General features: G+C 43.5%; 1 protein-coding gene across 1 annotated transcript in view; it reads right to left on the reverse strand.

Annotated features, from left to right (window-relative positions):
- Nucleotides 1-1,802: 1,802 nt before the first annotated feature.
- LOC311109291 (contactin-associated protein-like 2) overlaps nucleotides 1,803-18,605 on the reverse strand; it is a gene marked incomplete at its 3' end in the record, with an annotated part of 194,200 nt that continues 177,397 nt past the window's right edge. Inside the window, exons 24-26 of the mRNA XM_084152121.1 lie at nucleotides 3,004-3,282; nucleotides 2,292-2,372; nucleotides 1,803-2,005 (exon numbers count right to left, since the gene is read on the reverse strand). Of these exons, the coding sequence (XP_084008247.1) occupies nucleotides 1,803-2,005; nucleotides 2,292-2,372; nucleotides 3,004-3,282 (563 nt within the window). The remainder of the gene's footprint in view (nucleotides 2,006-2,291; nucleotides 2,373-3,003; nucleotides 3,283-18,605) is intronic.

The raw sequence follows: 18,605 nt of genomic DNA on the forward strand, positions 1-18,605 counted from the left end.
GTGTTGTGTTGCCAAGAGGAAGGGTAAGTGGTTGACTCCTAAAGGCACAGTGGGTTAAACCATTAAACACTGTACAACCAAGCCTCGAACCCTCACACTCTACCACAAAGCCTTGTCCTATGGAATGTAGGCTACACCCCCGTATGCCACCGACCCCGTCTACACACAAACACAACACTTTCAACATAAGCCAAGATGTCTAGCTTTCTCTCATTCTCATTGGGTCTCACGAGACAAACTCTCAGCATTACAAGTATCATGAGCGATCGATTTGATCAATCAATCAATCGATCAATCTTGGAAAACAAACTTGAGAACATAAGACTGAAGTGTTTGGCAACAGAATACACGCTGAAAGTTCCAGAGATCAAGAGTTCACTCGCTCTCACAGGAAGGAAAGAAAGCAAACTGCCGTGCAGAGTGTGTATCTATGGTTCCTCCATGTTTTCCCCATCATACTTTGAGACATTCCTCTCCAATCGTCGATGAGAAGGAATTCTCATTGATACAATCTAATGTCATAATTAAATTAAAGTAAACTTCTCTCTCACACATGTGCTATGCTTAGAAATATTACATATTATCTGAAATGTCTTGTAAATGTATAGTACCAATGTCGCTGAATAAATAAACATATTAAAATAGAAATAAAATATATTTATAAATAAAACATATTTACAACAGGACTTTTGGCATCCATGTTTCTGTAATAACACATGGACTGAGTGGTTTGTTTGACAAATACTGTTGGAGTGGATATGGAACATGGACATGTAAGCGTGACCAACAGAAATGTTAAACTTATAAACAGATGATTTAACATAATCTGTCAGATCTCAGTTTAAAGCGGCAACCAGCAGTAGAAATAAAAACAAACAGTACCCCCCCCCACCGCTCCTGTTTCTGTAAAAAGCTGAGGGATGGGGCTGGAGAAACTCTCAAATTCATAGACATAGCTATGGATGCAAGGACTGACCATCCATGATATCAACATTATAGTTTTAATCATGTTTTGAGGCTATATAGTGTTTGTTTACATTTACGTTGTTTACAAACAGAGTAAAACAAGCTTATATATCAGGTTCTGATTGGGTACGACAGTTGAACTAAGCTCATGAAACATTTATAAGTTAAATTTTTCAAGAATCAATGGGTACATATCATTAATTTATAAATCCAAAAATGGATGTAGCAACTCCTGATTGCCACTTTAAAAAACAAACAAACAAGTCTGTGCTAGCATATGATCCAGTGGTTATTATTATTAATATACAGAGGTCAAATACATAAGTCAAATAACTTGAACTGTGCTCAATTGAGTTTGATTGAGTTTGGTACAATGGAGACAACAGAATAGTGCCAAAAGTACAAACTCCAAGCAGAATCAATTACACCTCAAATACCTTCAAGTATTTTAATGTACTTGAAATACGTATTTGATCCAGATCTGTTATTATATATATATATTATGTATTCAAAGGACTCCTGACAACTCCCAAATACAATACAAAGAAGGACTCATCAGTTACTATGTACAGATTTAGTCTCTCAACGCAACGTTCCAATAGACCGTCTCTTCTTTCTTCTGCTTTTATGAAAAAAATCTGATTTCTGTACACCATTCTTTACCCACTCCCACTACCACTCCCATCCCCACCCCCTCCTCCATTCAGTAGGGACACTATTGGACGACATCTCTCTCCATCTCTCCTGTGATTGGTCAATAGATGAACCTCCCACTCTCATGTGATTGTTGGTTAGATACACAGCCACCCTCTCTCTCTCTGTCTTTCTATTGGCAGTTAGATGAACCACTCTTTCTTTGATTCGTCAATGGTCTCTGGGTTGGGGTCGGTGCCGATGATGGTGGTGTCAGCTGATTCGCCACTGGCTGGCTCCGCCGCTTTCGACTCATTGGTGTGGTAGGAGCCCTTGTGACGGAACATGTAGCGAATCAGGAACACCAGCGTGCACAGGATGGTGAATATCACCACGGCAATGATACCTGGGGGCGGAGATATAGAAGTCATTTTAGAAATACATGTAATTTCAAAAGAAAGGATATTGATAGGGCCAGTTAAGGTTAGAGCACCAATTTATGGAAGCAAATTTGTAATACATTTGTTGACATCATGTATGGGAGACACATTTGGAGACACTTATCTGCAGCGGAGGCGACTGAATGCCAAGCGATCAAGATCAAGATCAAGATCACATCTGGACCTGGCAGAGGGTCATATCTCTGTGGTACACCTCTTTAAAGATAAGAGATATGTGAATATGGGTCATACTGAACATGCCTCCTATAATGGCTGAGTTCCTGTTGACTCCATCTGGGATCACTCTCTCTTCATTGAATGGGAACTCTGCACCTGGAGACACACAGAGACAGGAAATACAGATCACATCAGCCATACACACACACACACGCACGCACACACAAATCGGCTTTTATCCCTCCTGATGGAGAGATCTATCAGGTAGACAAGAGAGAGAGATAATATTTCCTGTTTTGTTTTGGCTTTCATACGATGTAATGTGTCTTCTCAGTCATGTTGAGATTGGTCGACTACTATTGCTTTAATGTATTGTTATTCTCATTAATATTGTTGTTGTAGTTGCTGTTAATGGTAATCCCATTTCCACTACTACTATTATTATTATTGCTGTTGGTCCATGTTGTTATATCTATACTTTGACAATGTAAGTAATTTTACTTGCCATGTCAATAAAGTCTATTGAAGAGAGAGAGAGAGAGAGAGAGAGAGAGAGAGAGAGAGAGAGAGAGAGAGAGAATTGAACGTGAGACTGATGTAGCTGCTCTGTCAGTTTTGCTTCTGGCTCCTGGATCAATAGATGTGATCAACCAGAGACAGACAAGTAGAGACAACAATCCCACTGGATCACAAGGAAGACTGCAGCACCCCCAATATGAGAATGTGTGTGTGGTGTTGTGTACCTGCTTTTCCTGCAGAAATGTTTGTATGTGTGTGTGTATCGTACCTGAGTCCAGGCGCCAAGGATCGGTGGCAGCAGACATTGGTGGGATGGTGAGAGGCGAGGCTCCACAGTTAGATTCTACCAGTTTACCCTGGTAGGACACTGGCACAGACTGTCTGTCTGTTGGTTTGTCTGGATGTCTGTCTTTCGGTCTGTCTGCTACAGGGTTTCTTAGGGCAGTCTTCAGGGGTGCGACTCCATTGAACTGGACGCGTGACAGACAGCCTACGAACCCTGGAGTGTTATAACGCTCTATAAGCACTGGGTCTATCACTCCGGTCTCTGAGGAGAGAAAGAGAATCAGAAAGAAAGAGAATGAGAGAGAGAGGCAGACAGTGGTTTGAGTTTTAACAAGATTTTATTATACGATACAAAACTTTAAGGTAGCACCCAGTGTTAATAGTCCAAAGCAGAAGGCCAAGAAAATGAGGAGAGGAAGGAAATATACATAATCAGCACTTATATTTCCAGCAAATTAACTGCAGCAGAGTGTACAGTAAGCCACTGGCCACAGCACGTTCCTCCTACAAGCTATCAGACACCTGCATCAGCACATTTACAGGGAAATCATCAAGACATCACCACCATGGGATACAACACACACGAACGCACCGAGCACACACACACACACACACACACACAGACAGACAGACAGACAGACAGACAGACAACCTCATTAGAATGTGTGAGCAGGTTTTTAAATCAGTTGTGAGGGAGATTTTCTAGTGGACTATGAGCTAAAACTGAGTTAATCACGAACATATAGTTAGAATTCTCTGTTGCTTGGCAAGAACTTAATTGGGTCATTTCACTGTGTGTGTGTGTGTGTGTGAAGTGGGAATCTGACCTAGGGTCGAATTGCTCGCTCTTACTTAAATCCATGGCTGTCCTACCTTATCAGAGACTGAAACCAGACTGTGGCCTAATGCATCTCTCCTCAAACAAAGGTTCTGAGAGCGGAGCCAAAGTTGAACAGCGTTTAGACTAGTCATGAGTAATTACAGCATGGTGGGAGGGGAAGAGGAGTAGGTTTGGGTGTGTTTGAAAGATTAAGCGTGAACCTGTCATGTCCAACAATCAATCTTCAGGTCAAGCTCAGGAACAGAGTTTAAACTAAACATGAGATTTTTTCAAGATAAGGGATTGATTGATTGTATTATTATTGATTCTGAACTGAATAAAAGTTTAATTTAGCCACCATCATAGACAAAGGAAGTGGGCGGAGCGATAAAGAGCGGGAAACTGAAGAGGAAGGGATTTTAAGCTAGGATGTGTGTGTGAAGGAGCCTATATAGAGGGTGAGAGAGACAGAGAGGAGGGCTAATCTGCAGATTAGCCTGGCTTTGTTGAAATTGTAAATAAAGTCAATCTCGATTCTAAAAAAACTCTGGAAGAACTTTGATTTTTAATAAAGTATAGTGATTATTTTCAACGACATAATTGGCGACCCCGGCAGGACCTGGGGAAAAAGAGATCTTTGAGTGCTTTGCCGTCTGAGAAAGTTTGAGCGAGTCACACAGATACAGTGTCCACTGTTAAATAAAGGTAAGCGACATTCTTACTATTACATAGAACTGTGTGATTCGATCGAGCTGAATCTGAGGGTAAGGTACAGAAAGGGGTCTCTCTAGCATTAAGGACAAAATTTAGGAAAAGTACAGAGTTTTTGTTGGAATGAGAAATAAGCATGCATGCAATGTTATTGTAGATAAGTGTAAATAAGTTTAAGCAGGCTAGCAGAGATGCAGGCTAGTAGAAGAAGCAGGCTAGCATACATGTAGGCTAATAGGAAGTAGGTTTGCTCATCCAGAGTAGGTGACGCATCATCCTGTAGTGGGGAGATGCACTAATTAGACAGCTAATCGGGTAAAAAAGTAGGTCATCCTGAGTAGGTGACACCATAAATTGGAAGTCGCGCCGGTCATCTCAGGTAGGTGGACGGTTGTGAACAGCCACCAGGGCTTCAAAGTATAGAGAAATAATTAGAGAGAGTAGGTCTGCTCATCTCGTATGGGTGAATGTTTTGCTTGAGCGGCTGTGAGTCATTCAATTGTGATTAAGTTGTATGTTTAATCTGTCTCATTCAGGTTGCTCATTTGGTCAGCTTGATCAATTAGCTTTGTTCAATCGTCTGATACATTTGTTCGTCCTGCGGGTCATTCTGTCTGATTCATTTAAGCACGAGTGGTCGCTTATCTGTGTGAGTGATCGGACAATAAAAATAAATCCTGCTGTTATATCTAGCCTAGCTGTAGAAGAACGGACATCTGCACAGTTTCACATTGTACATCACTCTGTCGTTTAATGACATGTGCCACACATTCTGACAACCCATTCATCCGTAAAGCAGCACACTGTCGTAAACCATAACAACGTACAGTACGACGTACAGCACGTCGTACCATACATAACATTTCCTCCCCCCTTTCCAAAACCAGGGACTGGTACCATATATAAAATGACCATAGGGCAAGAACCTAGAGTGATACCTGTAAGAAATAAACATTAACCCTTAAACGGATGGACTCTCCAAACTAGCCAGTTCAGTCCATTAACCTGGAGGTTGACTAAGACACCTAACGGAGCCTAAGAATGAAAAGAGGTTAAGTAGTCCCCCAGATAAGCAGGGCGAGTTCGTGCCCGCATAGGCCTTTCTTCAACCGCCACCGCTTGTGGCTCTGGCCCTTGGGGAGCCCACAGAGGCTGGGGCTCGGGTGGTAGTGGTGGAGGAGGTCCATCCGGTGGCGTCTCTGGCCTGCATGTCTGTTTTGTGTGCCTTCGTGTTCCTTGAGGGGCAGGGACTTTTCTGAGGCGGCTGGCGTGCCAGCGTGATCCATTGCTCATCATGAATGTGGCGGGCCCCAGTTGTCGACTGACCTGCAAGGGGTCCAACCAGAATGAGGCCATTTTGTTGCACCGCTGAGGCCGTCGGGCTCGGACCCAGTCTGACACTTGGATGATCGACTTCTTCACCCTGTGTGCCTTGTCAAAACGCTGTTTCATTGCTCTTTGGTGTCTGGTCACTGCCTGCTGTTCTTGGGTGCGCCAAGTCGCCGGTTCTGCCACTCTCTGTGTTCTGAGTCTGTCCAGTGGCAGTTCCATCTCACGACCTAGCATGAGGGATGCCGGGGAGACCTGTGTTGTTGTGTGTTTGCTTGCTCTGTAGTGCATTAGCGTTTGATTCAAAGCAGTTTGGAACGTGCACCCCTGGACCAGGTGCGCTCTGATGCCGTTCTTCAGCGTTTGGTTGAAGCGTTCCACCCCTCCGTTAGCTTGTGGGTTGTAGTAGGCCGTGCAGATGTGTTTGATTCCCTTGTTGCTGAGATATGAGGAGAACTCGGCAGAGGTTAGCTGGGGCCCATTGTCCATGGTAAGGGTGAGGGGTAGGCCCCACCTTGTGAACAGGCTGTCTAGGATGTCCACGATGGCCTGTGCTGTGACAGTTCCGACAGGAACCACTTCTGGCCACTTAGAGTGGAGGTCATACACCACCACCAGGAAGCGCTGATGGTGAGGGACTGCGTGTCCATGGATCTCGCCACAGATGTCCAGTTGGATGTGCTCCCAGGGGTGGGACGGCCATGCGAGAGGCTGCAGGGGGGGGTGGGGCGGACTGTCCTGTTTTCCCACTGAGGAGGCATGCAGCACAATCCCTGACCAGGGCTTCAATGTCGTGGTCGATGCCTGGCCACCACACAAGGTCTCGACATCGCTGTTTGACCTTCACTATGCCCAAGTGACCCTTGTGCGCCATGGATAGAACATGCGCACGCAGGCCACTCGGGACCACAGTGCAAAACCCTCGAGAGACACAGACTTCTTCCCAGCAAGAAAGTTCGTGCTTCACCCTGGCGAAAGTCGCCAGCTCTTCCGGCACATGTGCTGGCCATCCAGTGCGTATGTAGGTGCGCAGGGTAGACAGTGTGGGATCCTGTTCCGATGCTTGCTTCAGCTCCTCCAGTGAGACGACTGACTGAAGAGGAGCGTAGAGCATTTGTACAAGCTCTGTTTCGTTGTCGTCTGGCAAGACGGTCAGAGTAGGAGCGTCAAAGGAGCGTGAGAGGAGGTCTGCCACCACGTTATCCCTCCCCGGAGTGAACTTCAGCTGATAGTCATACTGTCTGTGGCGGTCGGCCCATCTGTGCAGCCGAAGTGGCTTGTGGCCAGTTCCTGATGCTGACAGTAGCGTTGTGAGGGACTGGTGGTCGGTTCGGAGTGTGAACAGACGGCCATATAGGTAGAGGTGCCACCTTTCACACGCCCAGACACAGGCCAGTGCTTCTCGTTCACCCACAGAGTACCGTTGTTCTGTGGGGTTCAGGGCCCTTGAGGCGAAGGCGACGGGCCTCTCAATGCCATTCTGCAGCTGTGAGAGGACAGCTCCTAGTGCTCCAGCTGAGGCGTCACATGTGACAATGGTGTGGCAGACGGGGTCAAAGTGAGCCAAGACTGGGGCTGTGGTGAGCTGGCTCTTCAGTGAGCGGACCGCGTCTGAGCAGGCCGCCGTCCAGGCCCATGGCTCATCCTTCTTGAGGAGCTGGCGAAGGGGCGCTGTGGTCTGCGAGTAGTGGGGCAGAAACCGGAGGTAGTAAGCTGTCATGCCCAAGAATGAGGCCACCTGAGAGGCTGAGGTCGGTTCCGGGATCCGGTGGACGGCTTCAATGTTCGACATGAGTGGGGCAATGCCTTTGGCCGACAGGCGGAAGCCCACAAACTCGACGGCTGGAGCTGCAAAGGTGCACTTTCCACCGTTAAGGGTCAGGTTGTTCCGCAGTAGAGCACTGAATACTCTGTGGAGTCGATAATCATGGATGTGGAGGTCAGGGCCGTGGACCACGATGTCATCCAGATAGACCGCCACCCCAGGTATTCCAGCGAGGATGGTGCTCATCACCTTCTGGAAGCAGCTGGGGGCGGAGCTAAGTCCAAAAGGCATGCGTGTATATCTGAACACGCAAGCATGTGTGACAAAGGCCGTGAGGTCTCTGCTAGCTGCATGGAGGGGTACCTGAAGATAACCCTGACGAAGGTCAAGCTTCGTGAAGATCGTGGAGCCATGGAATTGTGCGGTCAGCTCCTCAGCTGTAGGCAAGGGGTACTTATCCGGGACAACGGCCTTGTTCACAGCATGGAGATCCACACAGGTCCGGATTCCACCTGACTTTTTGGTTGCAATGACCAAGTTTGAAATCCAGGGGGCAGCGTTAGGTTTACTGGCTCAATGATGCCTGCATCCAGCTGTGACTGGAGATCTTTTGTGACGTCATCACGCAGTGCAAAGGGAATGCGCCGCAGGGGCTGCATGACTGGGGTCACTTCCGGATTCACTAGGGGCCTGTGAGTAAAGGCTGTGAGGCAGCCCAGTCCATCAAACAGAGTCGGCCAGTTCTGTTGCCATGTGCAGGTAACCTGGTAGATAGCTGACCCACTGTCATCTCTCAGTGTGAATCCCAAGCCTGTGAAGAGGTCGAGGCCCAGGAGGTTGGCACCCCGCTTTGCAACATGAAATGTGAATGATGGCAGATGTTTGGTGCCGTAGTGTACTGGGACCTGGAGGGTGCCTACAATGTCTATATTGGATCTACCGTACCCACACAGGGCAGTGGAGGGCTGTTGGAGTGGTAGGTGACTGAAAAACTTGTAGTAAGTGGCAAGGTTGAGCAACGACACCGCAGCGCCAGTATCCAGCAGCAAAGGCAAACCCACCTCACCCAGCTGCACAGTGCATGTCCTGAATGACACATGGTTGGTGGAGACGGTTCGGATTTCCGTGTGTTCATGTTGAGAGTGAGAGAACGACACACTTTCGCAAAGTTATTGTATTTTGAACAGTTCTTGCATATTTTCCCACGGGCTGGGCAGTTTGAAGCCCTTGAATTGTGAGAGCTAGCCCCACAGTTGCCACAGCTACTTCTGTTTGTTTGTCTGTGTGCCTGCTGCACGGGCATGCCGGTGTCTGTGTCCATGCAGCTATCGACGCGGGAGGGCGTGCGCAGCGCGTGATCGTTGTAGTGCGCCTGCTCGGGCTGAAGCTGCTGCGTGAGAATGGCTGGGGGCCGAGTGTATGCTGCAGAGCTGTCTGTTAGCATAGAAGAGCATTCCAACGCCGCTTCAACCTGGAGTGCTATTTTAATAGCTCCATTTAGTTGTAAATTATCCGATTCCAAAAGCAGTTTCTCCCTTGTCTTTTCACATAACGTCCCCTCTATCAACTGATCCCTGATGATCTCGTCCTGAAGTGTCCCGTAGTTACAAGAGCTAGCCAAATCCCTCAGATTAGCCACGTAGCTTTGAATGGACTCACCCGGCCGTTGGTGTCTCTTCCGTAGCCGGTAGCGTCGGAGGAGCACTCGCTCTTTCCCGGCGAAGTGGTTCCGTAGGAGGCTGACTGCAGCAGTGAATGTAGGAGCCGATCCAAGCGCTCTGAAAATCCTCTGTCCCTCTGTACCAAGGCAGTGACGGAGCAGTGCTGTCCTCCGCTTGTCGGAGATTGTAGAAAAGTCCATAGCTTCGAGATAAGTGTTAAAACTTTCAAGCCAGTTATTCCACGGGACTGGAGGTTCGCCAGGCACGGCGAGGAATGGTGGTAAACTGAATTCAGCCATCTTCGTCGCCAATGTTATATCTAGCCTAGCTGTAGAAGAACGGACATCTGCACAGTTTCACATTGTACATCACTCTGTCGTTTAATGACATGTGCCACACATTCTGACAACCCATTCATCCGTAAAGCAGCACACTGTCGTAAACCATAACAACGTACAGTACGACATACAGCACGTCGTACCATACATAACACCTGCAAATAATAGCCTTTTCTTTATGGAGAAAGTGTAAGGAAAGGGAGTATATTTTAGGTCGTTTGAAGCTTCTAAGGCTGGTGGAGAAAGGACAAGCCCAATCTTGCATTAGGAAGAGGATAATTAATAGTATGTGGATATTAATTTACTAACGGAGTCTTTATCAGGAGGGGTATGAGAAATCTTGTTGGAGGAACAGGTCACGTGTACGGGGGTGATCATATGACGTCAACACATTGTATTTCGGTCAAGCTTTTAGGGGTTCATTATATTTGGGAAAGTTTGAAGTAATGTAGGATTATGGTAACATTGACCATAGTGAAATGTCAAATGTTGATAGGGTTAACATTGGGCACTATTATAGAAGAAAATATTCCTGTAGGTTGTACGAATATTGATTGTGTGTTGGGAAATAGCGTTGTGTGAATGTGATATGAGAGTCGTGTGGATATGGGAATTAGTTAATCTGAAGTTTGGAGAATAAGCTGTTGATATAATGATATCTTGGGTTTGTACAACACTACCTGTCATAGAGTAGTGTGAGATCAGTGAATAAGTGACCAGTTTATAAGATTCTGGGAGGATTTTAGGACTGAGGGGCAGGGTCTAGGTAGTAAAGTTGATGTTCCGCTGGGACTAGATTAGGGTAAACTAACTTGTGGCAACAAAGAATCATTAGAAATACGAATGGTTTGGTGGGAATGTTATGTGTGGGTAATTGATTGGATAAAAGTGGAATAATATATAAGTGCTGGCTTGCGCGCCCAAACACGTAGACGTACGTGGGGGGGGGGGGGGGGGGGGGGGGGGGTGGGAGACAGTACATAGATCATTTGATAGTTATTATAATGCTTAATCTTATTTCTATCTATCATTTCGGAGCAGAGGTGATATAGTAAAGGAATTTTAGTATATTAGGGGGAAAAAAACATAATCCATTTGATTAAATTCATTAGATCTGTTTCCAAATCAATTAATGTAGATTTGACTCGTTGACTGCTAAGTCATTCCCTTTGAACTTGTAAGATCTGTGTCCTGTAAAACTATTTTCTGATAAGTGTGGTATGTGCCAGATACTAAAACTACAGACCATTATAATTGGAATAAAGGAGGATTTACTTGTCATTTCAATAAAGCATAGATTCTGCATTACTGACTAAAATCTAGATTTTCTGATTATAGTTCAACTATGGTTATGGGTTGTGTAGATTGATAAAACAGTCAGTGTTGATTTTGTGGTGTAAGACTGGGATTTAGTAGTTTGAGGGGTTCGAATTGAACGACTCACTTATTCAACAGGAATAGTGGGGGGAGAAAGATAGGTATTTTTTGTTTTGCCAAATTAGTTGATAGTTTAAAAACTACTGAGAATAGAGTTGTAATTTGGAATATTGAATTGAATATGGATATGAATTGAATGTATGCTTGTCAACTATAGCAAGTATTTGTTTTATTAATTAGAGCCTAATCAGAAAGGACAGTTACATAAATTGGATAGCGGACTGGCAATTGCGATAGAGCTGTGGCAATGATTTGAATTGATAACAAAGGAAAGTGATTTAATAGGGAAGTTAGAATTGCAACTGTGAATTGTTTGGGTAGACTGAAAGGAAAGTAATGTCTTTTAGTAATATGAATGCAAATATACTATTAGTTATGGGTGGTTTGTGAATAGACTTTACTAATGCCATGTTCTGGTTCGCGGGTAAAAGAGAGAGAGTCCAGCGAGTACGAATCAAGCTGTAAGAGACATTTGAAGCAGAAATCTGAATAGTTGAATGGAAAACATTTATTTGACAAATTCTAATTGTTATTAATTTATTATATAGTTTGCGTAACACCAGTGACGTATGCAAATAGATAATGAATTCTAAAACGCTAATTTTTTTTTTTGTTACGTGGACCAGTGGATTGCAAGTAGCTTTAACTATTATGCTGATGGGATAGCACCAATTTATTGTTGGTTCTAGATTTGTTAAACAACAAATGTATATTTTAACTAAAGTAATCCAATAAACTACAATTATAACATTATCAGGAAAAGGCACAAGCTAATGGGAAACAGCTATTACCTATGTCGTTGATTCAGTAATAGGACCAGGATGATAGTAATAATAGATATCTAGGTAGGATAATTTAGGATAGGGACTAGCTGTCTAGATATAGTCAAGTAAAAGAGAAAGACAAAGACAGATGAGTTAGGGAATAAATGCCAAGACGAAGATTAGAACGAGAATCAGCCGCATTTATGTATAGGATAAGTGGAGATAGAATAGTGGATTACACAGTGACGGGAAACATAAAAATAATAACGTATGATATAGATATACTGAAAGACAGGAAAAGAAGGTATAGGAAGTTAGATACGAAAAACCTAGATTAAAGAAAATAGAAACGTGAATATGATTAGGGGTGAATAGGGGGTGGTCTAGCGACCTAGAACGAATAGACTACTGGGAAAATACCTAGGGATAGGAAAGTGAGGAGACTATTTTATAGGTTTGGGATGAGATAAGGGAACAAAGGAAAATGAGAGTATAATACGAAAGCACAGGGGAGCGAGTGTCTTATCTTAATGGGAGATGAGACAAGGGAATGTAGAGATAGAAGGAGAAAAAGGGAAGCAACAGGTTTCCACACCAAAAAGAGGAGAAAACTCACATTTAGATATAGACTGTTATGGAGGGCCGAGGGGTAGGTTAACGGAACTGGAAAATTATGGGATAGATGAACAAGAGTATGATGGGAAAAAAGGTGTGGAGATTACAAGTGATGAGGAAGGTGAAGAACTTAGACAGTATGCTGACTCTGATCAAGAACAGCGTGAGACAGAGGGACGACTATCAGAGCAAGGAGCCACGGGAGGCGAAACTATAGTAACAGAATTAGGTAAGGCACTATACGCTCATCTGGAAAAACAACATTTAAGAAACAGAAGGACAATAAGAAAGCCAGAAAAATATGGAGCTCAATATCCCATTTTGGTAAAAGGGACACAGGTTCACTATGTGCCCTGGGGAACGCAAGACCTGGAAGGTCTGGTGACTAGACTGCCTAACCTGCACGAAGGAGCAGGAAAATGGATTGGAACATTTGAAGAACAAACGATGGGGAAGCTACTGGCGGTGGGAGACTTGAAGGCATTGCTGGTCAGGGTGGTGGGAGTGGCCAAAATGGAGAGCTTGTTGCAGGCGGATGGCCTCATACCGGCGGTGCGGAGAACGATACTGGATGGAGTGGTCTTTGACAATTATAGGCCAGGACTATGGCACATTCTGAGAATAGAGTATCCAGCCAAAATAGACCCTAAAGCACTGAGAGGGGAGCCATTGGGGGATAAAGAAAACCCGGCAGGTTACCTGGAGGACCAGCTCAAGAGGTGGCGACAAGAAACAGAAAGAGATCCAGAGGGGGATCCACTGATGACAACACTGTTCAGGACATCATTGATGGAAGCAATGCCAACGCCTGTCAGAAACAGACTAGAAGATGTGGTGGGCCTAACGTCAAACAGCAGACATACCAAAATGGTGGACCAAGAAGCCCGCTGGGTGTATGCTGGGGGCGTCAGCAATCAGGACATCTAAGAAGGAATTGTCCTACCAACCCATGGTTGCCTAAGCAACCACAGCAGGGTAATTGGCAAAGAAATGACAGCTCAGATGCATGGCGGCAGTCTCAGACACAGGCTCCACAGCGCCCAGTGAACCCGTGGGGAGGACCAAATCATGGATACTAGGGATGCCCAGGGAATCCTAAAGGGGAGGGTCAGCTAGTGGCAGTAACTATGCAGGCTGATGAAGAACCTATGCTGCAGGTTCAGGTGAATAATAGAGGCACACCAATGATGATAGATACTGGAGCAACTTACTCATGGGTAAATCCAAATTATGCCTCTCACCTCCTCCCCATGTCAGGCAAATATGCACACAGTAGAATTTTCATGACAAACGCAGTTAATACATATGACAGTTCCAGTAAAATAAGAAGCAGGAAAAAGCTACATGTATACCTATATTAGTATCAGAACAAACTCCAGTTAATCTATTAGGAAGAGATGCACTGTGTAGAATGGGGGTCCAAATTAAATGCACATCAGAGGGACTAATAATAGTTCAGGAAGGGGTATGTCCACAGAAGATGATGGACCAGACCATCATCACATTAGTAAACTGGTTTGGTAGAAGAGGGGCCACAGGGCATGTGGGAAGGTGCAACCAACGAGGCAAGAGATAGCATATTTGGGGATTTGAGTTTTCGAAGTCACGAAGCGTGATCGAGTGGGAGCAGTGCGACTAGGGAAAAGCCTAGGGGTTTAAATCTCATGAGACTTTATTTCGTTTTATGTGCACTGGATTGTGGAATTCTCCAGGGAAGGGAGCAGTCACGAGTGATGTTCTTGAGGGTTTTCTGAGTGGGGGTATCAGGAGATGTGGCAATAGAGAGTGAGAATTTCAAATTTAAATTGTTTGGACTGGTTAAGAGGTATCAAAATGGAAACTAACTAAATGTGTACTTTTTCTTCCAGGAAAAAGGGGGGAGTGATTTTCTCTTTTCTTTGCAATATTTTCAGAGACTATAAATAAGGCCTGGCCATTTTTGTTTGTTGTTTTACTATATGGTTTTCAACTAACCACAAACAACCCACTAAGTATTAGCTGTACAGGATTTTGATTTTTTTGATTTTAGGGTTCTTTTCACGGGATAGAAGTGAGATATCTTAAAGGGGCAAACACATGTAATTTGAGGTTTTATGTACTGAGTGAGTTTTAAGTAAATACAATTATTTTGAAAAGAGCTGTACTAAGGACATACAGTACACTTGGGTACAACAATTATTAAATGTTTTTACTGTTGTTAATGATTAGTCTACTATAGAATGAAATACTTATTTGAACGTTTTGAATGACCTCTTGCCTTTGTCCTGACTTTCTAGAGTGATTTGATCACCCACACTGGAAAACTGAATGACATAGGATGATGAGTTTAAGGTAATTTATACCGAGTTAAGGGTCATTTATAATACTGATAATTATGAAGAAGTTTATAATTTGGCAAGAATCCTATATATCATTCCAAACAGGACAAGGATGAAGTGAGAGAGTTAGTCCTGAATGAGGGATATTCCTTGAATAATCTTATGAGGATACAATTAAGTTAAGATATTATCAAAGGTTGTCATTTTAAATTCATTTATTATTTTGGTTCAAGAGACAATATTGTTGTTGTTTTGTTTTTTGAACACATGAATCACGATGTGAGGCATGTGTCCAAAGGGGGAAAGTATTGGTTACATGGGTTTTAATGTTTTTTTGGTAAATATACAAGTTGTATTAAGTATATGAGCAGTAGTAATAATGTGTTATGGGTGTAGAGGAGGCCTGTCTATGAAACGAGTGGACTGCAACAAGCTGCAAGAGGTGCGCTTCATAATCTCAAGGCTTCTCCTGACTGATGAGAGGACATAAGTAGAATACTGTGTCTCACCTAACTTAACAATGTTCTTAAGACTTTCTTCCCATGGGTGAAGGTAACTCTGCCCAACTGAGCAGGAGAATCTGAGCATTTTCTGCGCCCTGGAGACTATGTGACGGTAAAAGACTACAGAAGAAAGAGCTGGAAAGACCCTATGTGGAGGGGCCCGTACCAGGTGTTGTTGGCTACCTCAATGATGGTAAAAGTGGCAGAGACAGATACTTAGATCCATGTTTCCCACTATAGGAGTATTCCAACCTCAGGAGAGGAAGACGGCCCCACCATTGGGTAGCATTGTTTTCTGTTGTGTCTGTCTGTGTTTGTGTGTCTTTGCAGCAGTAACTCCGAGCTTCCCTATAGGTAGGCTGGTAGAAGGAAACTATTCGCAGACCGATGTCAATGGATTGAGAGAGACTCTGGCTGATCTGGAGACCCTAGTGACGGAAGAAGGTTAACAGCTAAAGTGACCATACATCGTCATCCAGGTTACACCAATGGCTGTACGGATAGAGGGGAGCGCGACCTGGTATCATCTAAACCATTGTACCATGAGGGAACCGATGACTTAGAGATGAGGGAGCTAAGGATGCTGGAGCTGGTGAGAATCAGGAGATGGGGGAGGATGGCAAATACTGATGAGCTACGTGTTCTTGCTGACTCCCTCGGCGGAGGGGCAGACCTTCGAGACCTTTGAGACCTTCGAGACTTTTGAGACCTTCTAGATCTTCAAGATATTTCAGACATCCAAGACGCACCAAATATACCCATCATTGATTTCTCTGTCCTTGACTAGTCCCCCTAAGAATAAGGGGACTTGCATACTGACCATAGTAAAGAGCAAAAGAACAGGACATAGAAGAGAAACAGAAAGGATTAAAATGTATATTCCTGCACAAGCAGCAACCATAACTAGAATACAGGAAGGGATCGCTATTAAAATACAAGGGTTAAATGGTTATTGGTGTGGGAGGAACCAGCACAAGGATTATGGGGGAATCACATGGGGTAACTGTGACCTTAAGATAATAAAAGAAAAAGACAGATGGATCATAGACATAAGGATAACAGCCCAAGACTTAGATAAACAATTCGATACTTATAAGTGTTACATTTCCAGGGGGCAGGGTTGTTGAAGTAGTTATTCCTTGGGAAAGTGCACTAAACCCTGTACATGTTAGAGCCATACCAAATGCAGAAGAAAGGGAATGGAAGGAGCCGTTAAACAATGACTAGTATAGATGAGTACAATATATTACATACAAATTAAATAAAGAAAATAGTCTAATATGCACCACATCTCCATTAAAATAATTAACAGTAGTTCCAAATCCCCACAGTTACCAGGACTGTGCTATGATTCAACCACAACTTCTGTAATCTAAGGAATTCAGAAAGACCATATTGCCCAGCAGAATGTTTGTCATATTTAGGAAATCCTAAATATAAACAATGTTATAATCAACCAGGATGAGGAGAGAAGGGTAAGCAATTAGATGTTAGAATAGGAACAAGGAAAAGGAAAGCGCCAGAGTAATAACAAATAGACTATGAGCAAATATAGGAGTGTTACAATAAAACAATTGGGTTATATAAATAAATTGGTCATTTAGCAGACGGAGCAATTAGGGTTAAGTGCCTTGCTCAAGGGCACATCGACAGGTTTTTCACCTAGTCGGCTCGGGGATTAGAACCAGCGACCTTTCGGTTACTGGCACAACGCTCTTAACCACTAAGCTACCTGCCGCCCCACAGTAACCTCGAGAAAGGACAGATCATAACAGTTTAGTTGAGTTCATTTCCAATCCAAAACATCCCTATAAGCATTGACTATATGACAAATTATTATGTTTCACCACTCATTCTTAATACCAATTATAGAATTTGGAAGAATTCAAGGGAGAATGTGAAACTATGTGACATTTATACAGATAGCCTTTGGAATGCAGGGACCCCTCAAAGAAAAATCTATCAGGCAGCAGGATCAAGTATTAGAAATTGGTATTAAGAATGAGTGGTGAAACATAATAATTTGTCATATAGTCAATGCTTATAGGGATGTTTTGGATTGGAAATGAACTCAACTAAACTGTTATGATCTGTCCTTTCTCGAGGTTACTACGGATGGTATCTTGAAGCATAGCAGAGATAATTCGGTCCAGAACGGTGTGAACCTCAATAAATACAAAAAACCCTCTACCCGGCTGAAGAGGAACAACAAAGGCGTTGAAGACGTTCCTGTCCAGCACCACCTCAACCAGGAGACCTGAATCAGAACCAGCATCCAATCAAAGCAATCAACTGCCCTTTCTCTTATACCTTTTCTCTCAAGAATGTGACAGGAGTCCATTTGGAGTGGGCAGGAAGAGAGATCTATTCAAATACAACATTTCTCATAGTTTGGGTATACTGGTAGGCAAAGCGGACAAAACCGTATGGAGGTAGAGGTGGGGTGGCTCAGGTGTGACATTGGAATTGGGACATTGTCATGGGCAATCCAAGTTGAACTATGAAGCTATCTGAAGAACATAATGAAGACACGCCAGAAGATTGAGTGCCGGGAGAGGAAGGGATTATTATTTGAGGTAGTAGGTTGATTAAGGAGGTATTATACACTGCTAAATGTATAGTAATTTAGACTAAGAATTCATTGAGATACTGATCTGTTGTTATTCTCTTTATGAGGAAGCCAATGCTAGAATTATAGATAATTATAATGTATGTTAATATAAATATACATTCTGCCAGTGTCAATATGTGCCAAGGTGAGAGTTTTAACTTTGAATGATGGAACCAAGGTGACTAACTAATAATTGTCATTCTAAATTTGTTTTGATTATGATTATTAATTGTAAGCTGACTGATTGATCTGAATTAAGTTATGTGATTTAAAGATGTTGACACTATTCTCAACATGTCCTAGATATTATGGTTAAAACAAAGTTGCATTTATTTTAGGTATGATGTGTTAGGATACTAACACATATATTTGGAATTGTTTTGAGTAGACATATTGATATTGTTCATTGTGAGTATAACCTTGAATTCAAAGATTGTGATTGATAGCATAAACATAATATACTTTTGTAAGGTTATGGAACTAGTAGTCCCATATGGGGGGATATGAGGGAGATTTTTTAGTGGACTATGGGATAAAACTGAGTTAATCACGAACATATAGTTAGAATTCTCTGTTGCTAGGCAATAACTTAATTGGGTCATTTCACTGTGTGTGTGTGTGTGAAGTGGGAATCTGACATGGGGTCGAATTGCTCGCTCTTACTAAAATCCATGGCTGTCCTACCTTATCAGAGACTGAAACCAGACTGTGGT

This window comes from Coregonus lavaretus (assembly GCF_964263955.1).
Source record: "Coregonus lavaretus genome assembly, chromosome: 34".
Classification (NCBI taxonomy): Eukaryota; Metazoa; Chordata; class Actinopteri; order Salmoniformes; family Salmonidae; genus Coregonus; species Coregonus lavaretus.